Source organism: Pavona decussata, unplaced genomic scaffold (assembly GCF_977016875.1).
Source record: "Pavona decussata unplaced genomic scaffold, jaPavDecu1.1 SCAFFOLD_100, whole genome shotgun sequence".
Taxonomy (NCBI): Eukaryota; Metazoa; Cnidaria; class Anthozoa; order Scleractinia; family Agariciidae; genus Pavona; species Pavona decussata.
The window spans coordinates 125,001-140,383 of NW_028145515.1; the positions used below are offsets into that span (position 1 = coordinate 125,001).

Consider the following 15,383-nt stretch of genomic DNA (forward strand, 5'->3'; position numbering starts at 1 on the left):
GGGCACCTCATAGGGGTAAGGTTAGCTTAATGTGTGGAGGGTGAACACCTGCCCTGGGGTTGGCTATTATTTGGGGAATTGACCTCATAACAGGGCCACAGGTAAAGTTAACATAGTTTGGGGAAGGTGAATACCTACCCTGGGCTAAGCTATTGTTTGGAGGGATTGGGGACATCACAGGGGTAAGGTTACCTTAGTTTGGGGAGGGTCAACACCTACCCTGGGGATAGGTATTGTTTAGGGAATTAGGCACATTACAGGGGTAAGGTTACCTTAGTTTGGGGAGGGTCAACACCTACCCTGGGGATAGGTATTGTTTGGGGAATTAGGCACATTACAGGGGTAAGGTTAGCTTAATTTGGGGAGGGTGAACACCTACCCTGGGGTTGCCTATTGTTTGGGGGATTAGGCACCTCATAGGGGTAAGGTTTTCTTAGTGCTGGGAGGGTGAACACCTTCCCTGGGGATAACTATTGTTTGGGGGATGGGGCATCGCATACGGGAAAGGGTAGCTTAGTTTGGGGAGGGTGAACACCTACCCGGGGACTAGCTATTGTTTGGGGGATTGGGCACATTACAGGGGTAAGATTACCTTAGTTTGGGGAGGGTGAACTCCTACCCTGGGATTAGCTATTACTTGGGGGATTGGGTACATCACAGGGGTAAGGTTAGTTTAGTTTTAGGAGGGTGAACACCTCCCTGGGGTTAGCTCCTTTTTGGAGTATTGGACATTTCACAGAAGTATTCATGAATAGGTTAGTTTGGGGAGAGTGAATAGCTGCCCTGGGTAGGCTATTGTTTGTGGGATTGGGCACCTCTTAGGGGTATGTAAGTTTATTTTGCCACACCACAAATACAATGTAAACAAAACAAAAATAGAAAAAAGATAGATGTTACAATGGCGAGGAGACCTAAAGGAAACTATGAAGCTTATCTTAATTAGGTCTCCTCTGTTATTATTTTACAAGATGAAATCAAAAAAGAAGATAAGAACACGATGACGGATACAATTACAATTTCATACAATTACAGTGTCAAACGGAAGGATATATTACGAAAGAAAAGCTACAAGAAAATTAAAACTACTAATAGTTATTATAGAAAAACGCCTTAAGTGCTTTTTTAAAGGAGATAGAGGAGGACGAGTTGACGATTTCGGTACACAAGGAGTTGTAAAATTTAGGTCCCTGGTAAAAAACGGAAAATTGTTTGATGTTAGTTCAACAAAGAGGCAAACGATATAAATGAGAGTTTCTTGTATGATACGAATGAATTTCTTTCTGTAAGGTGAATTTACTGTCAAATTTTAAAGGAAGGGTACGGTTTTGGTAAGAGTACATGAATAAACCTAATTGAAATAGGTGTATGTCATGAAATTTTAAAATATCAAGTTTTCTAAAGATTGGATCAGTATGTGCATAGAAATGGGTTTTAGCTATAGTTCTCACCACTTGTTTCTGAAGAATTTCAAGACGAACAAGGTTAGATTTGTAAGTGGAGGCCCAAATTAAGTTGCAGTAAAAAAGGTATGGGTAGACTAGTGAAAAATATAATGTTCGTAGAGATTTTGTCGACAAGTAGAATTTAGATTTGTGAATTATTCCAATAGACTTTGAGACTTTGTTAGCCACATGTGAGATTTCAGACTTCCAGTTTAAATTTTCATCTAGAATTACTAATAATAATAATAATAATAATAATAACAATAATAATAATAATTTATTCACTTATATTGCGCATTTTCCATGGCAAGATGATCAAATGCGCATTACAATGATGTGATTAAAGTAAAAAAGTAAAAATATATAGTATGAAATGTAAAATGTACAAAAAAAACACGTATATAGAAATCAATCAGAAGCGAATACCATTGATAGCAAAAAGGTGTGTCTTAAGTAGCGTCTTAAATTGGGTGATGTTGCTGCAGTCTCGTAAATGTGCCGGCAAATCGTTCCACAGGCTAGGTGCGGCCATTACAAAAGAACGATCCCCTAATGTCTTATATGATTTAAAACTTGGATGGCCTAACAATAAACTGTCATTGGATCTTAAGCCATACTTAGATGGTGTCCTCACAACTATAAGGTCCTTTATGTAGTCGGGTGCGATACCATAAATAGCTTTAAATGTGATGAGCAGCAACTTAAATTGGATCCTGGATCTGACTGGCAGCCAGTGCAGCCTCTTGAGCAGCGGCGTCATCTGACAATATTTAGACTGGGGTGCAACTAGCCTAGCAGCAGCATTCTGTCCAGACGCGTCGTACTTTACCTATTTGGTATGCAGGGAGTCCGTACATTAAGCTATTACAATAGTCAACCCTGCTCATGATAAACGCGTGCACAAGCGTCTCCGCTGCCTCCGGTGACAGGTACTTTCGTATACCTCTGATGTTCTGGAGATGGTAAAACAAAGAACCGCAATACTTTGTCACATATGAGGCCATCGAGAACGTTGCATCGAACCACGCACCAAGGTTTCTCACCGTAGACGATGTTGTTATCTGCGCGTCACCAACGTGAAGGCTGCTGATGGAGGTCTTTGCAAGCTGCTGCCGCGTACCAATCACAATGAACTCTGTCTTCCCATCATTCAACATGAGACTGTTCTGCCGTGCCCACGACTTAATGTCACTCACACAGTTGCGCATTGCCACTGTGACGCACTCTTCACTGACGCCAGTGCCGCAAGATGGTCTAAAGGACAAGTAGAGCTGAAAGTCATCTGCGTATGAGTGCACTGTAGGTTGGTGCTTCCCGATGGTATCAAATAGACTGCTCACATAAATATTGAAGAGCAGAGGCCCTAAACAGGACCCCTGAGGAACACCAGAGTTCACTAGAAATGGTCTTGAGAGAACACCATCAACAGCCACACGCTGAGAGCAATTACACAAATAGGACCGGAACCATTCTAGGGCAATGCCCCTTACTCCAAGCTTTGACTGTAGCCGGGCCAATAGCATGTCATGATTAACAGTCTCGAAGGCAGCACTGAAGTCCAGAAGGACAAGCAGTGTCACCTATTACCTGATCAAGTTTATAATTATTTATTAAAAGTTGAATATCAGGACTTGTACGTTTTTGACTTGGTTTAAATACCATAAATTTAGTTTTTTCCAGATTTAATGAGAGCTTGTTAGCTCTAAGCCAAATTGACAACTTATTTAGCTCAGTATTCAATATGTTAGCTAAGCAATCTGCATCCTTATGGGACAGAAAAGCGTTGGTAACATCAGCAAATAAGATTAACTGTAATATTTTAGATGCATTGTTTATATCATTGATATAAAGCAAAAAAAATAAAGGTCCTAAAATAGAGCCTTGTGGGACACCACATGAAATGTTGGTACGCGAAGAAACGTGACCGTTGTATTCAACAAATTGGAGTCTGTTTGAAAAATAGTTCTTTATCCATTTCAAGGCCAAGCCACGTATGCCATAGTGTTCAAGTTTATCAAATAAGATAAAATGATCAACTGTGTCAAAAGCTTTCAAGAGGTCTAAGAAGACACCAACCGCTAATTCACCGTTATCCAATGCAGATGAAATTTTGTCGTGCAAATCAATCAAAGCAAGCATGGTAGAGTGATTTTTCCTAAAACCGAACTGGTTATCACAGAGAATATGTAAATTAGACAAATAATCAAGTATGCGACCGTACATGATTCTCTCTAGGAATTTGGCAAAACTAGGTAAGATCAAAACAGGCCTGTAGTTAGTGAACAATGACGGGTCATCAGCTTTAAACAGAGGTACTACACGAACTATTTTCATTTGATCTGGTACAATACCATAAGCAATTGACAAATTGATAATGTGGGCCAGGGGTTCAGAAATAATTAGAATGGATTCTTTAATTATAGACATTGGGATAATGACGACATAGCCAGTCGCCTTTCCGGATGTAAAAGATTGAGCAATGGTGATAATTTCATCTTTGGTTGTTGGGTTAAAGAAGATTGAATCCCGGAAGGTTCCGGATAAAAAGTCTTTATGTGAACATGGAGGAGACTGAATTTTTCTTGCAAGGTTAGGACCAATACTAGAGAAGTAACAGGAAAACCTATTAGCGACTTCTATTGGATCCGAGATTTCTAGATTATCGGATCTAAATACTGTATTTACTTGAGATTTTGACTTTTTTCTATTAATGACTTCATTTAGAATTTTCCAAGCGGCATGGGTATTTGATTTAACATCTTGCAATTTCTTCTCGTAGTACAAACGCATAGCCAAACGCAAGGTGTGATTCAGTTTGTTTTTATATGTTTTATAGAGCGAAGCATTGACCATAGATGGAACACGGAGATATTTTTTATAAAGATTATTCTTCCTTTTGATTGATTTAAGAAGTGCTTGCGTTAACCACGGTTTTTTAAAGCGCCTTTGCTTACGGGTTACTCTCTTGAGAGGGAAGCAGTCATTATATATCCCTGAATACAATTCAAGAAAGCGGTTGTACGCAGTATTTGGCTCGTCAAAATCTTTTAGCGAAGACCAATCAACATTTTTTAGTTTTTCAACAAATGAAGGAATGTTACCTGGGTTCTTGTTTCTAATAAAAGCAAGATCTTGTCTACATCGATTTAGTAACGTGGTATCCGAATGGATTGAAAAGACGGGTAGATGATCTGAAATATCAGTAAATATTAAGCCGCTTCTCGAACGCTCGAAAAAATTACTCACAAAAATATTATCAATTAACCTAGCGGTGTGAGAGGTAATTCACGAGGGACGAGTAATCAAGGGAAAAAACATATTAGTCAAAGAGTACATTCCATCTAGAAATTGGCCTGTAAGCTGATGAAGTTGGTAGTTCATTAAATTAACGTTGAAATCCCCCACGAGGAAGCATATTTTGTTCTCTCTAGAGATTTTATCTAATGATTCATTGTTTGATGACACAAAATCGTCAACTCTTTGATTAGGAGGTCTGTACACAATACCAACAACTATATTTTTTTCCCGAGGTCTTATCACTTCAATGAATAATGATTCTGCAATGTCAACATTACTGATGGACAAATCTTCTCGAAGTTTGAACTCCAGATCGTTTGAAACATACAGTGTACAAACCTACCCCACCTCCAATTCTATTTTGCCTATGTTTGTGAAGAAACTTAAAACCATTAATATCGGTCGGATGGGAAGACTCACTTAGCCAAGTCTCAGAAATTCCGATGACAGAAAACTTAATGTCTAAACATGATAAAAGATCTGTACAGGCCCGCAAATGATCCCAGGACCGGAAATGATCCCCAAATTGAACCGCAAATGATCCCCGGACGGGAAATGATCCCCATATTGGACTGCAAATGATCCCCGATCGCCTCACCATAAATATAGAATGGAATGGACTCAAAGTTGGACAGTGGATTTAAACTTTATAGAATTCCTTTTTTTTAATAACACCACTCGTTATATTTAAGCTATCTGCATGCAAATTTCTCAACTTTAAAAATTATAATATTATTATATAGCAGCACAGTACAACAGAACAATTTACCTATAAACTGTAACATACATGTATATGATGCACTTATACCATTACAATGCCTAAAATGTGCACGAATTGTACGAAACTATTCCAAATTAAGAGCGGGTCAGTTAAGACTTTCGCAAGTTTTATTTTATTTAATTTTTTTTTTTTCGAAAAAGGAAGGAGAATTGGTCAATGCGCTTCAGATGGCGGTCAAATCTCACCCACTATCGTCGCCTTTGTTCTTAATCGGATCTTAGTCTTAAGCTTTTTAGCCTCGGTCGCCCAATACGTTATCGCGTAATATGCTGATTTTGTCTTTTGTTTTCGTTTTGCCGCTAGTTGGACTCCCAGTCTTTTTTTTTTTTTTCTATTTTTTTTTTTTTTACAAAACACACTGTTGTCGGCATACCAATTTTGCCATCCAATTTTTTCCTAGATCACTACAGGAGGCACATTGTTTACGGCAGTGCTATTGATAGTTTAAAACCACATTTTCGGTGCAATACGAGTCTCACCCATCCCATTGTAAAAGTTCACAGCAATCAACATTCACTCACTGCGTGCAGTCCATTATTTCCGGTTCACTCAAAAACCTTCGAACAATTGAATAATCCGGAGTAAAATAAAGTGTTATCGTCGATGTGCAGCGAGTATTAAACATGGCAAAGCAAAGGCGACACACCCGATTGCTCGTCCTTTACTGGCGATACACCCGAGATAAGAAAAGCCGAGTTCAAAATCTCCCTCTGAAGAAATTTCTATTAAATATATCAGAGTGCCGGCTCACGAAGCAAAGGCGACGCACCCAATTACTTATTGTTCTCAGGCGACACACCTGATAGCCTGCGAACATAGACGAGAGAATTCTGGCGGAGAAAATCTCGACAGCCGGAAATACGTCTGCGTTCGCAGGTTACACGCCTGAGAGAACACCTGGCATGTATGTTCCAGTTAATATAAAAAAATTGTTCTGCTGCACTGAGCTGCTACATTATAATTTTTAAAGTTGTTAAATTTATATGCATATAGCTTAATATAACGACTTGTGTTATTAAGGGAAAAAAAGCGAAGTGTATAAAATTTAAATCCACTGTCCAAATTTGAGTCCGTTCCATTCTATATTTATGGTGAGGCGATCGGGGATCATTTGCGGTCCAATCTGGGGATCATTTCTCGTCCGGGGATCATTTACGGTTCAATTTGGGGATCATTTCCGGTCCTGGGATCATTTGCGGGCCGGGATCATTTGCGGGCCTGTACAGATCAGTTAGGCTGTTTAAATTGAGTGAAAGGCTACGAATATTAAGGTGAAGAAGAGAGAAGTCAGCGCCAGAAAAATTTTCGTGTAAGAGCATTTCGTTAAATTGATTTTCAATGAAATAATGGCAGGGAGTCTTTCCTGTGTTGAAAATAATATCAGGATCAAGACAGTCTGACTGTGTTAAAGAAACGCTTGAATTACAAAAAATTGGATTGTAATGTAGACTAGAAAATCTATCGGGGTCAAAGTGAACCAAGCCATTTTGAAATTCATAGAGCGCAAGATAAAAGCTAGAATCCTCTAAATGATTAAAGGGCAGTACCTCTGAAAATGAACATTGTGTTACTGACATTATTACTAGTAATATAAGTAACTTGTTTGAACTTAGCCAGATCTGGATTGAGCAGGTCTATCTGTCACAACCAGTCTATCCAAAACGAAGTAAGCCATTCTCCCATTTCGTTTAGCTTCTTCCATTTTTGGCCTCTGAACCTCGCGCTTCTCGATGGTTTCCTTCGATAGATCCTCATTGATAAATAAACCAGCGGGCTTGGTTCTTCTTGCACTGCTAATAATCAAGTCCTTTTGTCTCCAGTCGCGAAGCCTACAGACAATCGTACGAGGGCGTCTTTTGGAACCAGCAACAAATCGACCGACACGATGGGCGCGTTCGATGTCGGGCGCTGCAGCAAGGCCGAGCTTCTCTGTGAGGACATGTTTGACTTTATCCGCTGCAGTGTCCCACAATTCATTCTCTTCTTCTGGTATGCCATCAATTCGGATGTTGTTCCTTCGACTTTGGTTCTCTAGGTATTCTAGTTTATCCATGTGGTAGTCGATACAATCATAAATATCATTGATATCTGCTTCAACCTCAGTTTCAATCTTCAGCTTTAGTTCATCGATATCTTTCTGTGAGAATTCAAGGCTGCCTTTAAACTCGCTTGTGTCTTCCTGGCAGATGTTTAGACGTGTCTTTATATCAGCCACAGATTCAACCACTGAATCAAGTCGAGAGTTAAAGTTGTTCAAAAGCGAATCCAGAAGAGTTTTAAACATCCTCTCTTGGCGTTGGAGCATCTCATTTAACATCGAAGTCGTTACAAACTCGCTACAAGGATTTTTCTCAATTCCTGTGCCTGGCGATCCAGCGGAAGACTTAGAGTTGCGTGTTTCGGGCATGACAAACAAAATACTAACAGAGCGAAGGAATATAAGCAAAAACAGTGAGCAAAATAAGCAAAGTACACGGAGCAAAGAAATTAGTGTCCGATCGCCATGAAATTATGCAAATTCGGTAAGGTTATCTTAGTCTGGGGAGGGTGAATACCTGCCCTGGGGTTAGCTATTGGTCGGGTGATTGCACACATCACAGGGGTAAGGTTAGTTTAGTGTGGGGAGGGTGAACACCTGCCCTTGGGGTAGTTATTGTTTGGGGGATTCGGCACATCACAGATGTAAGGTTAGCTTAGTTTGGAGAGGATGATCACCTGTCATGGGGAGAGGTATTGTTTGGGTTTTTTTTTTTGCATCTCATATGGGTAAGGTAAGCTTAGTTTGGGGAGGGTAAACACCTGCCTTGGGGTTACAGGTAGCTCTTATTTGGGGTATTGGGCATTTCATAGGAGTATGAATAGGTTGGTTTAAGGACAGTGAATAGCTGCCCTGGGGTTAGCTACATTGTATGTTTTGGGGGGTCTTGCACCTCACAGGGGTAAGGTAATAGCTTAGTCTGGGGAGGAATGGACATCTGCCCTGGGGGTTAGCTCTTCTATAAAAGACGAACAATGCACACACACATAGTGTTACTTCACTGTACAATATTCAAGATGAGCAATATCTGTATCAGTCCAATACTGAAGACTGAAAGCTACCTTAATTGTCAACCTGGACATCACAGGAAGCCTTCAAAAACAACCTTTGACTCTGATGCTAAATTAAAACTGCAAATAGAACAGAAAGCTTGTTTCAGTAGGGTGGTTGTGTGTGATTTCATGTTTGCTTGAGCAATATTGTTTTCAAATAGAAATCCTACAACACAAGGTTTTGAAATGAATGTAACAGTATATTTCAAGCCTGGTGAACATATAAGAATCATATGATGTATTATTCTAGAGAGTGACACAGCCATACTTGGAAAATGAAATCCAAGTGCTTCTATCAGGAGTCGAACCTACAGTTAAGACCTTCTGATTACTAGTTCGGATGCTCTACCACTGAGCTACTGGAGACTTGTGGGAGCTAAGGCCATTAAACTAGGTTCATGGGACAAATATAGGAGCAGGCTAGGAGCACTCGGATAGGAGCACTCAGATTTCTTTTTTCCGAGCATGCCTGTGTCACTTTCTAGAATAATACATCATTCTCTTTCAAATATAAATAAGAAATATACCATCACATTTATTTCATAAACCACACACTCCACATTCAAATCCTAGCAGTATGTAGATATTTGTCCACGAGTCTCCAGTAGCTCAGTGGTAGAGCATCCAAACTAGTAATTGGAAGGTCTTAGTTTCGACTCTTGATATGAGCACTCGCATTTCTTTTTTCCAAGTATGCCTGTGTCACTTTCTAGAATAATAAGCATTCTCAACACAAGGTTTCATTTTTCCCTATGTACATGCACAGAACTGGCCACTGGAGTAGCAGGACCTACATAGAATGTATGGAATATGATGGATTTACAAGCTAACTACATATCCCTTCATGTATATAATTTCAATTTAAAGAAACTTACATGCAAGAGCAGACTTAATGCAGCTATAACTTGTATTCATACTGAGCTAGTCACTGGGAAATTAATTTTTTTAAAACCAGTTGGAACAACTAGAGTGGCACTGCAAACAGCTTCTCAAGAAAGGGAATCACATTTACCATAATGATTATAGTTTAGCTACATGTAAGGGTGGACTTGCAAATATGGGTGATTCACAGAAACCAAAAGAACATAATTATTTGCTTTTATCTATTTTGTATTTTGTTAGTTTATGTATTTAGGTAGGTTAGGAGGGCTCCACTGAAAACCACCTTGGCGAGTTGGACCCCCTCATTAAATATTGTTGTTGTTATTATTATTATTATTATTATTATTATTATTATTATTATTATTATTATTATTATTATTATTATTATTATTATTATTATTATTATTATTATTATTTTCTACAGATGTTCTTAGACATAAGACACATTCCTGAATAGCACTTATGTGTGATGGCATCACAAATTTTCTTCTGTACACCAAACCATTTAAGGCTTGGTAGTGATCTGAGCTTCATGTTTGTTTACTCATAGAGGAATATAAGAAAGGTTAAGGAATGTTATTTGTTGATTTTTTGTTTAAAATGAGCAGTTTCAGAAAAAATCCATACCCACCCCAAAGAAGGTGGTAATCAGAAATTCCTAAGGAGAGAGGGGTCTTAAAACCAAAATTTTAGGAGCATTAAAGTATGGAGCTAAAATGGAATTTCCAGGGGAGAGGGGGAAGTGAATAAAAAAAAACTTCTGTGGGGGGAGTATGGATATTTTCTGGAACTGTACAATTCCTCACTGATGCATTGCTTATGGGTGTAAATATAATTCTGCCATTAAGAGAAACAACATGACTTGGCATCAGTTAACATGGATGACCTAGAACGTCTTTTGAAACGGCTTGCAAAGATTCTAAGAACCAACACAGCAGTGAATGAATATTTGAGAATTTGGGGCGATTACTTTAAAGCTTCCTGTTTCATTTAACGCTCAGGTTCAAATTGTTAGAATCTATGAAGTGAGTCTGTACCAACAAAGTTTTGCTTTGTTCTGAAAGAAAAACCAACAGGAAAGCCACCAGCCAAAGCAAAAACCAATTGAAGAAGAGCATTTAGCAACTCCAAATCTTCCAGGCATGATACACATTCAACCGAAAAAAAATTGTGAAGATGCCAAAGAATCTGAATTGAAATTTTCGAGCCGAAAAGTGAAGAAATGGCAAGGAAAATAGCTGAATCTGCTGTAGAGACAAGAAAGGTTCTCAGTTTCCTTTGATGAGCCCAGCTTTAAATAGGGAGTATAAATGATTCTTTGCATGAATTTTTTTTCACAATTTTTTTCACATAACAATGTATGTCATCATGTTGGGCAAAGAAAGTTCAGGTAGGGAGGTTCGACCATTAGCAATTCCCTTCCACCGAGCAGTGTTAGTAAGAAACATGAATTCACCATGGACGACATCAATATTACCAGTGTTAATACCAAGATTTTGCCGCTTTTGTGCAATGTGTGATGTCATTTTTGAGACCACCATTGATATAACTTTGAACTCAAAAGAAAGATTGAGTTAATTAAATAATTTGAATGAATCATTTTCAACACCAACATTTCACACGTAAAGATATCATACTTTTTGACTAAGCTTCGTCTCAGTCCGTGCAGGAAAGCAATCAGGAATAGTCAGTTGACTAGGGCTTTTTCCTCTTAGAGAAGCACTGGCAATATTGTCCTCATGCAGTAAGAGTGATTTTAGTCAAGTTTCCTAGAGTCATGTCCAATCTGTCCTATATTTCTCCACAGATTCCCATGAAACATCACCAGCAAGCCTTGTTTTGAAATTACCAAAGAAAACATGACATCATCATGTATAAGGCTCTATCGGAACAAAATATTTAGTTAAGAAAATGGAGGGGGAGGGGAAGGCTTATTTGATGGCTTGTATGAAAGGTTTTAAGGGTAGTTTCCTGTGCAGTGTGACTGATTTCAAGAACCAACAAAAACTTACCAAAAGTTGCTGCAGAGTTCAGCATCACTGACATCTTGAATCCACGTAAAGCAACACTAGGACACTGGCAAGGTCTTTCAAATTACATTAAAAAACCAATAAGTGATAGAACACTGTTAGTAATAACCCACTAACTTAAACGTATAATGCATTAAGTTGGTAATATATTCTCGCATAATTTTGCATACATTTACAGGTGTGAATTAATGTGTGTAAATCAAACTAGAAAAAACGTATGGACAGCTTAATTACCCTCTTATGTAAATTCAGATCCATTAATCCAAGAAAAAGTACACAACAGTGAAAATTCACCTTGAGTAATGTTTACCCTAAAGGATTGGGACATCAATCTTAAGAATTAAGACTCCAATTTATTACACAACTCCAATTTCTCATGTATGCATCACAAATGTGGCCTATATGCAACTATGGACAATCAATAAATCCGATATTTTGTATAAAGTACAGAAGGTTACGAAAATTTTAGCGGCTGAATCAACCTACTGGAAGCATGCTCTATGAAGAAGACTTCAAAACAGTCACTGTGTTGAAGGATACCTGCTATTTTAGACAGACAATCAAGTTCATTTAATTCACAATCTTAGGACACCTTCACAAAAATCGTAAGAGAGCAAATGAACGCAAATGAGTGCTAAAAAAAATTACCAGACCGTAAACCATGACAAAAGTGTCTGCAATGATCACTCATCTTTCCTAGACGTATCTTTTCACTTAATATCTCATTTGCAAGCAAGGGCCGGCCCCCAGTTGTAAACAGTAAGTTTATGTAAGGCCTAGTTTATACGTCACGCTACAGTCAAATTTAATTCCATTAAATTCGTCGTTTCGTTAACATAAATTGTGGCCTGGTTTATGCGTCGAAATCAATACGGTTGAATTTAATTCACTTCCCAAATGAAGTGTCTCTGGTCGCCACGGATCGCTGCGGGCTTGTTAAAATAAGTTTGAAATACATTTAAAAAATGTATGCATTTCATTCGACGCAACGCTAGTACAACGCTTAAACTGAAGACGCGTTATCGATATTTTATCCATCTTACCAAGACAGATAAAATGTCTAAGACGAATTTAATTTGTTTTAGACATCACGCTATCGTCGAATTTAATTGCTTGAGGGACCTTGAATTAAATTCGTCTGAATTCAATTCGATTGTAGCGCGACGTATAAACTAGGCCTAAGTTTATGTAAGTTATTAAAAAAGTAAGTTTTTTTAGACATATTCTCTGGACTGGGGGTTAATTATATAAAATCTCCACTGATCTCACAGTTGTTTTATATTAATTTATTATTTTGCCATTGGACCTGAGAGATTCAGACAACAAACAAACACAAAAATAGTGTAAAATCACAACATGAGCTTAACATGAATTATGATGACATAAATCAAACATGTTCCTGTAAAATTCGCAGAAGCATTCAAATTTGGAAACTTTTTTTCGATGGATACCTACATGTAAGCTTAACTTTAAGAAGGCCGAAGAAAAAAACTCCGGCTGTTTTCATTCTTGATCGTCAGCTCTATCCTTAAATTAACTACATGATAGCCAGCAAGAGTAATGAGAGTTCACAAATAAATCAAATTAGCTTCTAACAAGCAGATTGTACATGTCACGCGATCCGTCTCACAAACTTTACGTGCGGACTTGCTTCGGAACAGAAGTGTGTACGTTCTGCTAGATTTATGCTCGCTGTTTGTGGAAGAGGGTAAGTATGACAGCGGTGCACAGAGCTTGATCTTATTTTATCTCGCCATTGAGTTCCCATAAACTTGTCCCAAGCTTACCTTCTGGCATGCCGAAACTCTGCAGGGAAATTGAGTTGCACGTATAAAACGCCAAAGCGATCAAGCTTTTCCCAGCAGCCTACATATTGAGACTCTTGTGACTCAATGAAGTCAGCCCATGGTTACACGATTGATAACAGATACGAAACAGCGAAAATTCAAAGACAAAAGATACAAAACAATTTAAAACTGCACCCTGATGAAGACCTCTATGGCTGCATTTCAGGTCCTGCTATTCCCTGGACTTCCGCGTTGCTCCCAAATATGGTAAACGGCTCATTTTATTGGTCAAATAGTGTCACATGGTTTGTCATATGAAGCTGGCTGGAAGAACAAGATTCTACACTAGACAGAGCTGGACAAGGAATCAAGGATTAAGGACAAGGAAATGGATTTTTGAGGGCATTGAAAGAGAAAAACCCAAGTATAAAATCAAGAACACACAACCTGGATGACTTAACCCCAGTCTCATCAAGGCCCTACTCTTCACCGTTCATGAGTCGTTTGCTTTTGTATTTGTTTTTTAACTCTCCTTGGGCAGAAGCCAGTGATCTGGCTACTAAGGGGCTATTTTCATGGAGGAAAATTCAATTAAGTACTATGAAGATCCTAGAAGGCAGATCACCCTTGCACCATGTGTTTTCTGTATTTAGTTTACATGCAAAAAGTTGTACTTGGCCCTAGCGATAGGATCTTGCCGGCTAGCTGACGACTGAGCGGAGAGATAGGAAGATCCTAGCACCATGTAAACTAGATCAGCTTGAAAGATCCTAGTACTAGGGACAAAAAAGAACAAACATGACTGCAGCCGAGCGTTCAGCTGCTAAAGGCCGACAATTTTTCTTCTTTTCGTTCTCCACTTGGTAACTACTCCGACCGAAATTTCTGCACATGAAACAATGGAAACGTTGATCCGCCTTCTTGGGTCTTCCTTGTGCTAGGATCCTTCTCCCTCCATGTAAACAGCACCTAAGCCTTGGACACTTTCCTTTTCCGAGTAGATGTATTTTTAGAACAGTTCAGTCAGGGGACTTTCTGACCGTCTACAGTTCAATTATCCAATCAAAGGAGAGAAATGACAGTTAAATTGTAATACATCATACCTTCTCGCTTGAAGGGTCGTTTTAAAAATAAACTTTGCTCAGGGAAGTTTTTCAATCGAGGAATTAATACAATACAACAGAGACAGACAGTCATTGGCTCCTGACCTGGGTTGTTGCCTTGGCTGAAGCCTATGCCGACGGCGGTTCAAGCTCCTGACAGGTCCAACAAGGCCGGACAGGCTTTGGAGGAAAGACCAGACAAAAGACAGTTGCTGGCTCTCGAGGTTTGGGGTCTTGGAATGGGGTCAACTACTCCACCTTGTTAAGGACCTCTGTCATACGGAAACCGTTACAATCAGGCTTCAAGCACAGACCTTGTCAACTTAAACTCTAACCAACCAACCGACAGGATGACTACTACTGGAAGCCTTCTCAGGGACGCTAGTAGTGCGAGTGAGAGTTTTCTGAGGTCCAAAGCAAAGCATGGAATGTGCGCACCATGAACGAAACAGGTTATTGGTGAGATGAAAAGGTAACAGCTGAACATCATTGGAATAAGTGAGTGAATGCCCATGTTCAGATGGCTCGGCCATGTTCTAAGAATACCCCGGTAACGCATACCGCAAAAAACACACCAAATCCCGAGAGAGAAAACAAAAAAAAACAAAAAAAAAAAAGAAGAAAGGGCCGCGGAATCCGAACCCAGAGATGCGAGCCTTATGCACTTGTCATCGGCTTTCCCGAGGTTGGTGAATCCCCGGAATAGGCAAAGATTTGGTAATTGTGCATTTCAAAGTCCCTGTAATTCCCCGCCTGCGGGTTTTTTTTTCTGGCAAAGCCCCCATCCGGTGGGGAAGACAAACACTCATTAAGAGTTGAAGACGTCACTTGAAAATATAAGATCCAGTCCACTACTTCGCGATAATTCCAATTTTCCAGCTTTTATGGCCTATTTTATGCACAAAATAACAATGAATTTTAACTCATACCTTTTCGTTTTTCTCCGCCAAACTTTATCTATCGACGAAAAG

The 15,383-nt window shown here is 39.1% G+C and overlaps 2 protein-coding genes across 4 annotated transcripts in view; both read right to left on the bottom strand.

Moving 5' to 3' along the window:
- LOC146472166 (uncharacterized) overlaps window positions 1–11,580 on the bottom strand; it is a 128,548-nt gene extending 116,968 nt beyond the window's left edge. The window contains exon 1 of the mRNA XM_085119526.1: window positions 11,505–11,580. The gene's annotated coding sequence lies outside the window, so the exon portion shown is untranslated. The remainder of the gene's footprint in view (window positions 1–11,504) is intronic.
- LOC146472167 (uncharacterized) overlaps window positions 1–15,383 on the bottom strand; it is a 152,552-nt gene that overhangs the window by 81,069 nt on the left and 56,100 nt on the right. For 2 of the 3 annotated variants that reach the window (XM_085119591.1, XM_085119589.1), the window contains exons 1-3: window positions 13,310–13,374; window positions 11,505–11,578; window positions 8,620–8,688 (exon numbers count right to left, since the gene is read on the bottom strand). In XM_085119591.1, the coding sequence (XP_084975717.1) occupies window positions 8,620–8,640 (21 nt within the window). In that variant the 5' untranslated portion in view covers window positions 8,641–8,688; window positions 11,505–11,578; window positions 13,310–13,374. Of the gene's footprint in view, window positions 1–8,619; window positions 8,689–11,504; window positions 11,579–13,309; window positions 13,375–15,383 lie in introns of those variants that run through there. The other variant, XM_085119590.1, reaches the window with a different exon arrangement.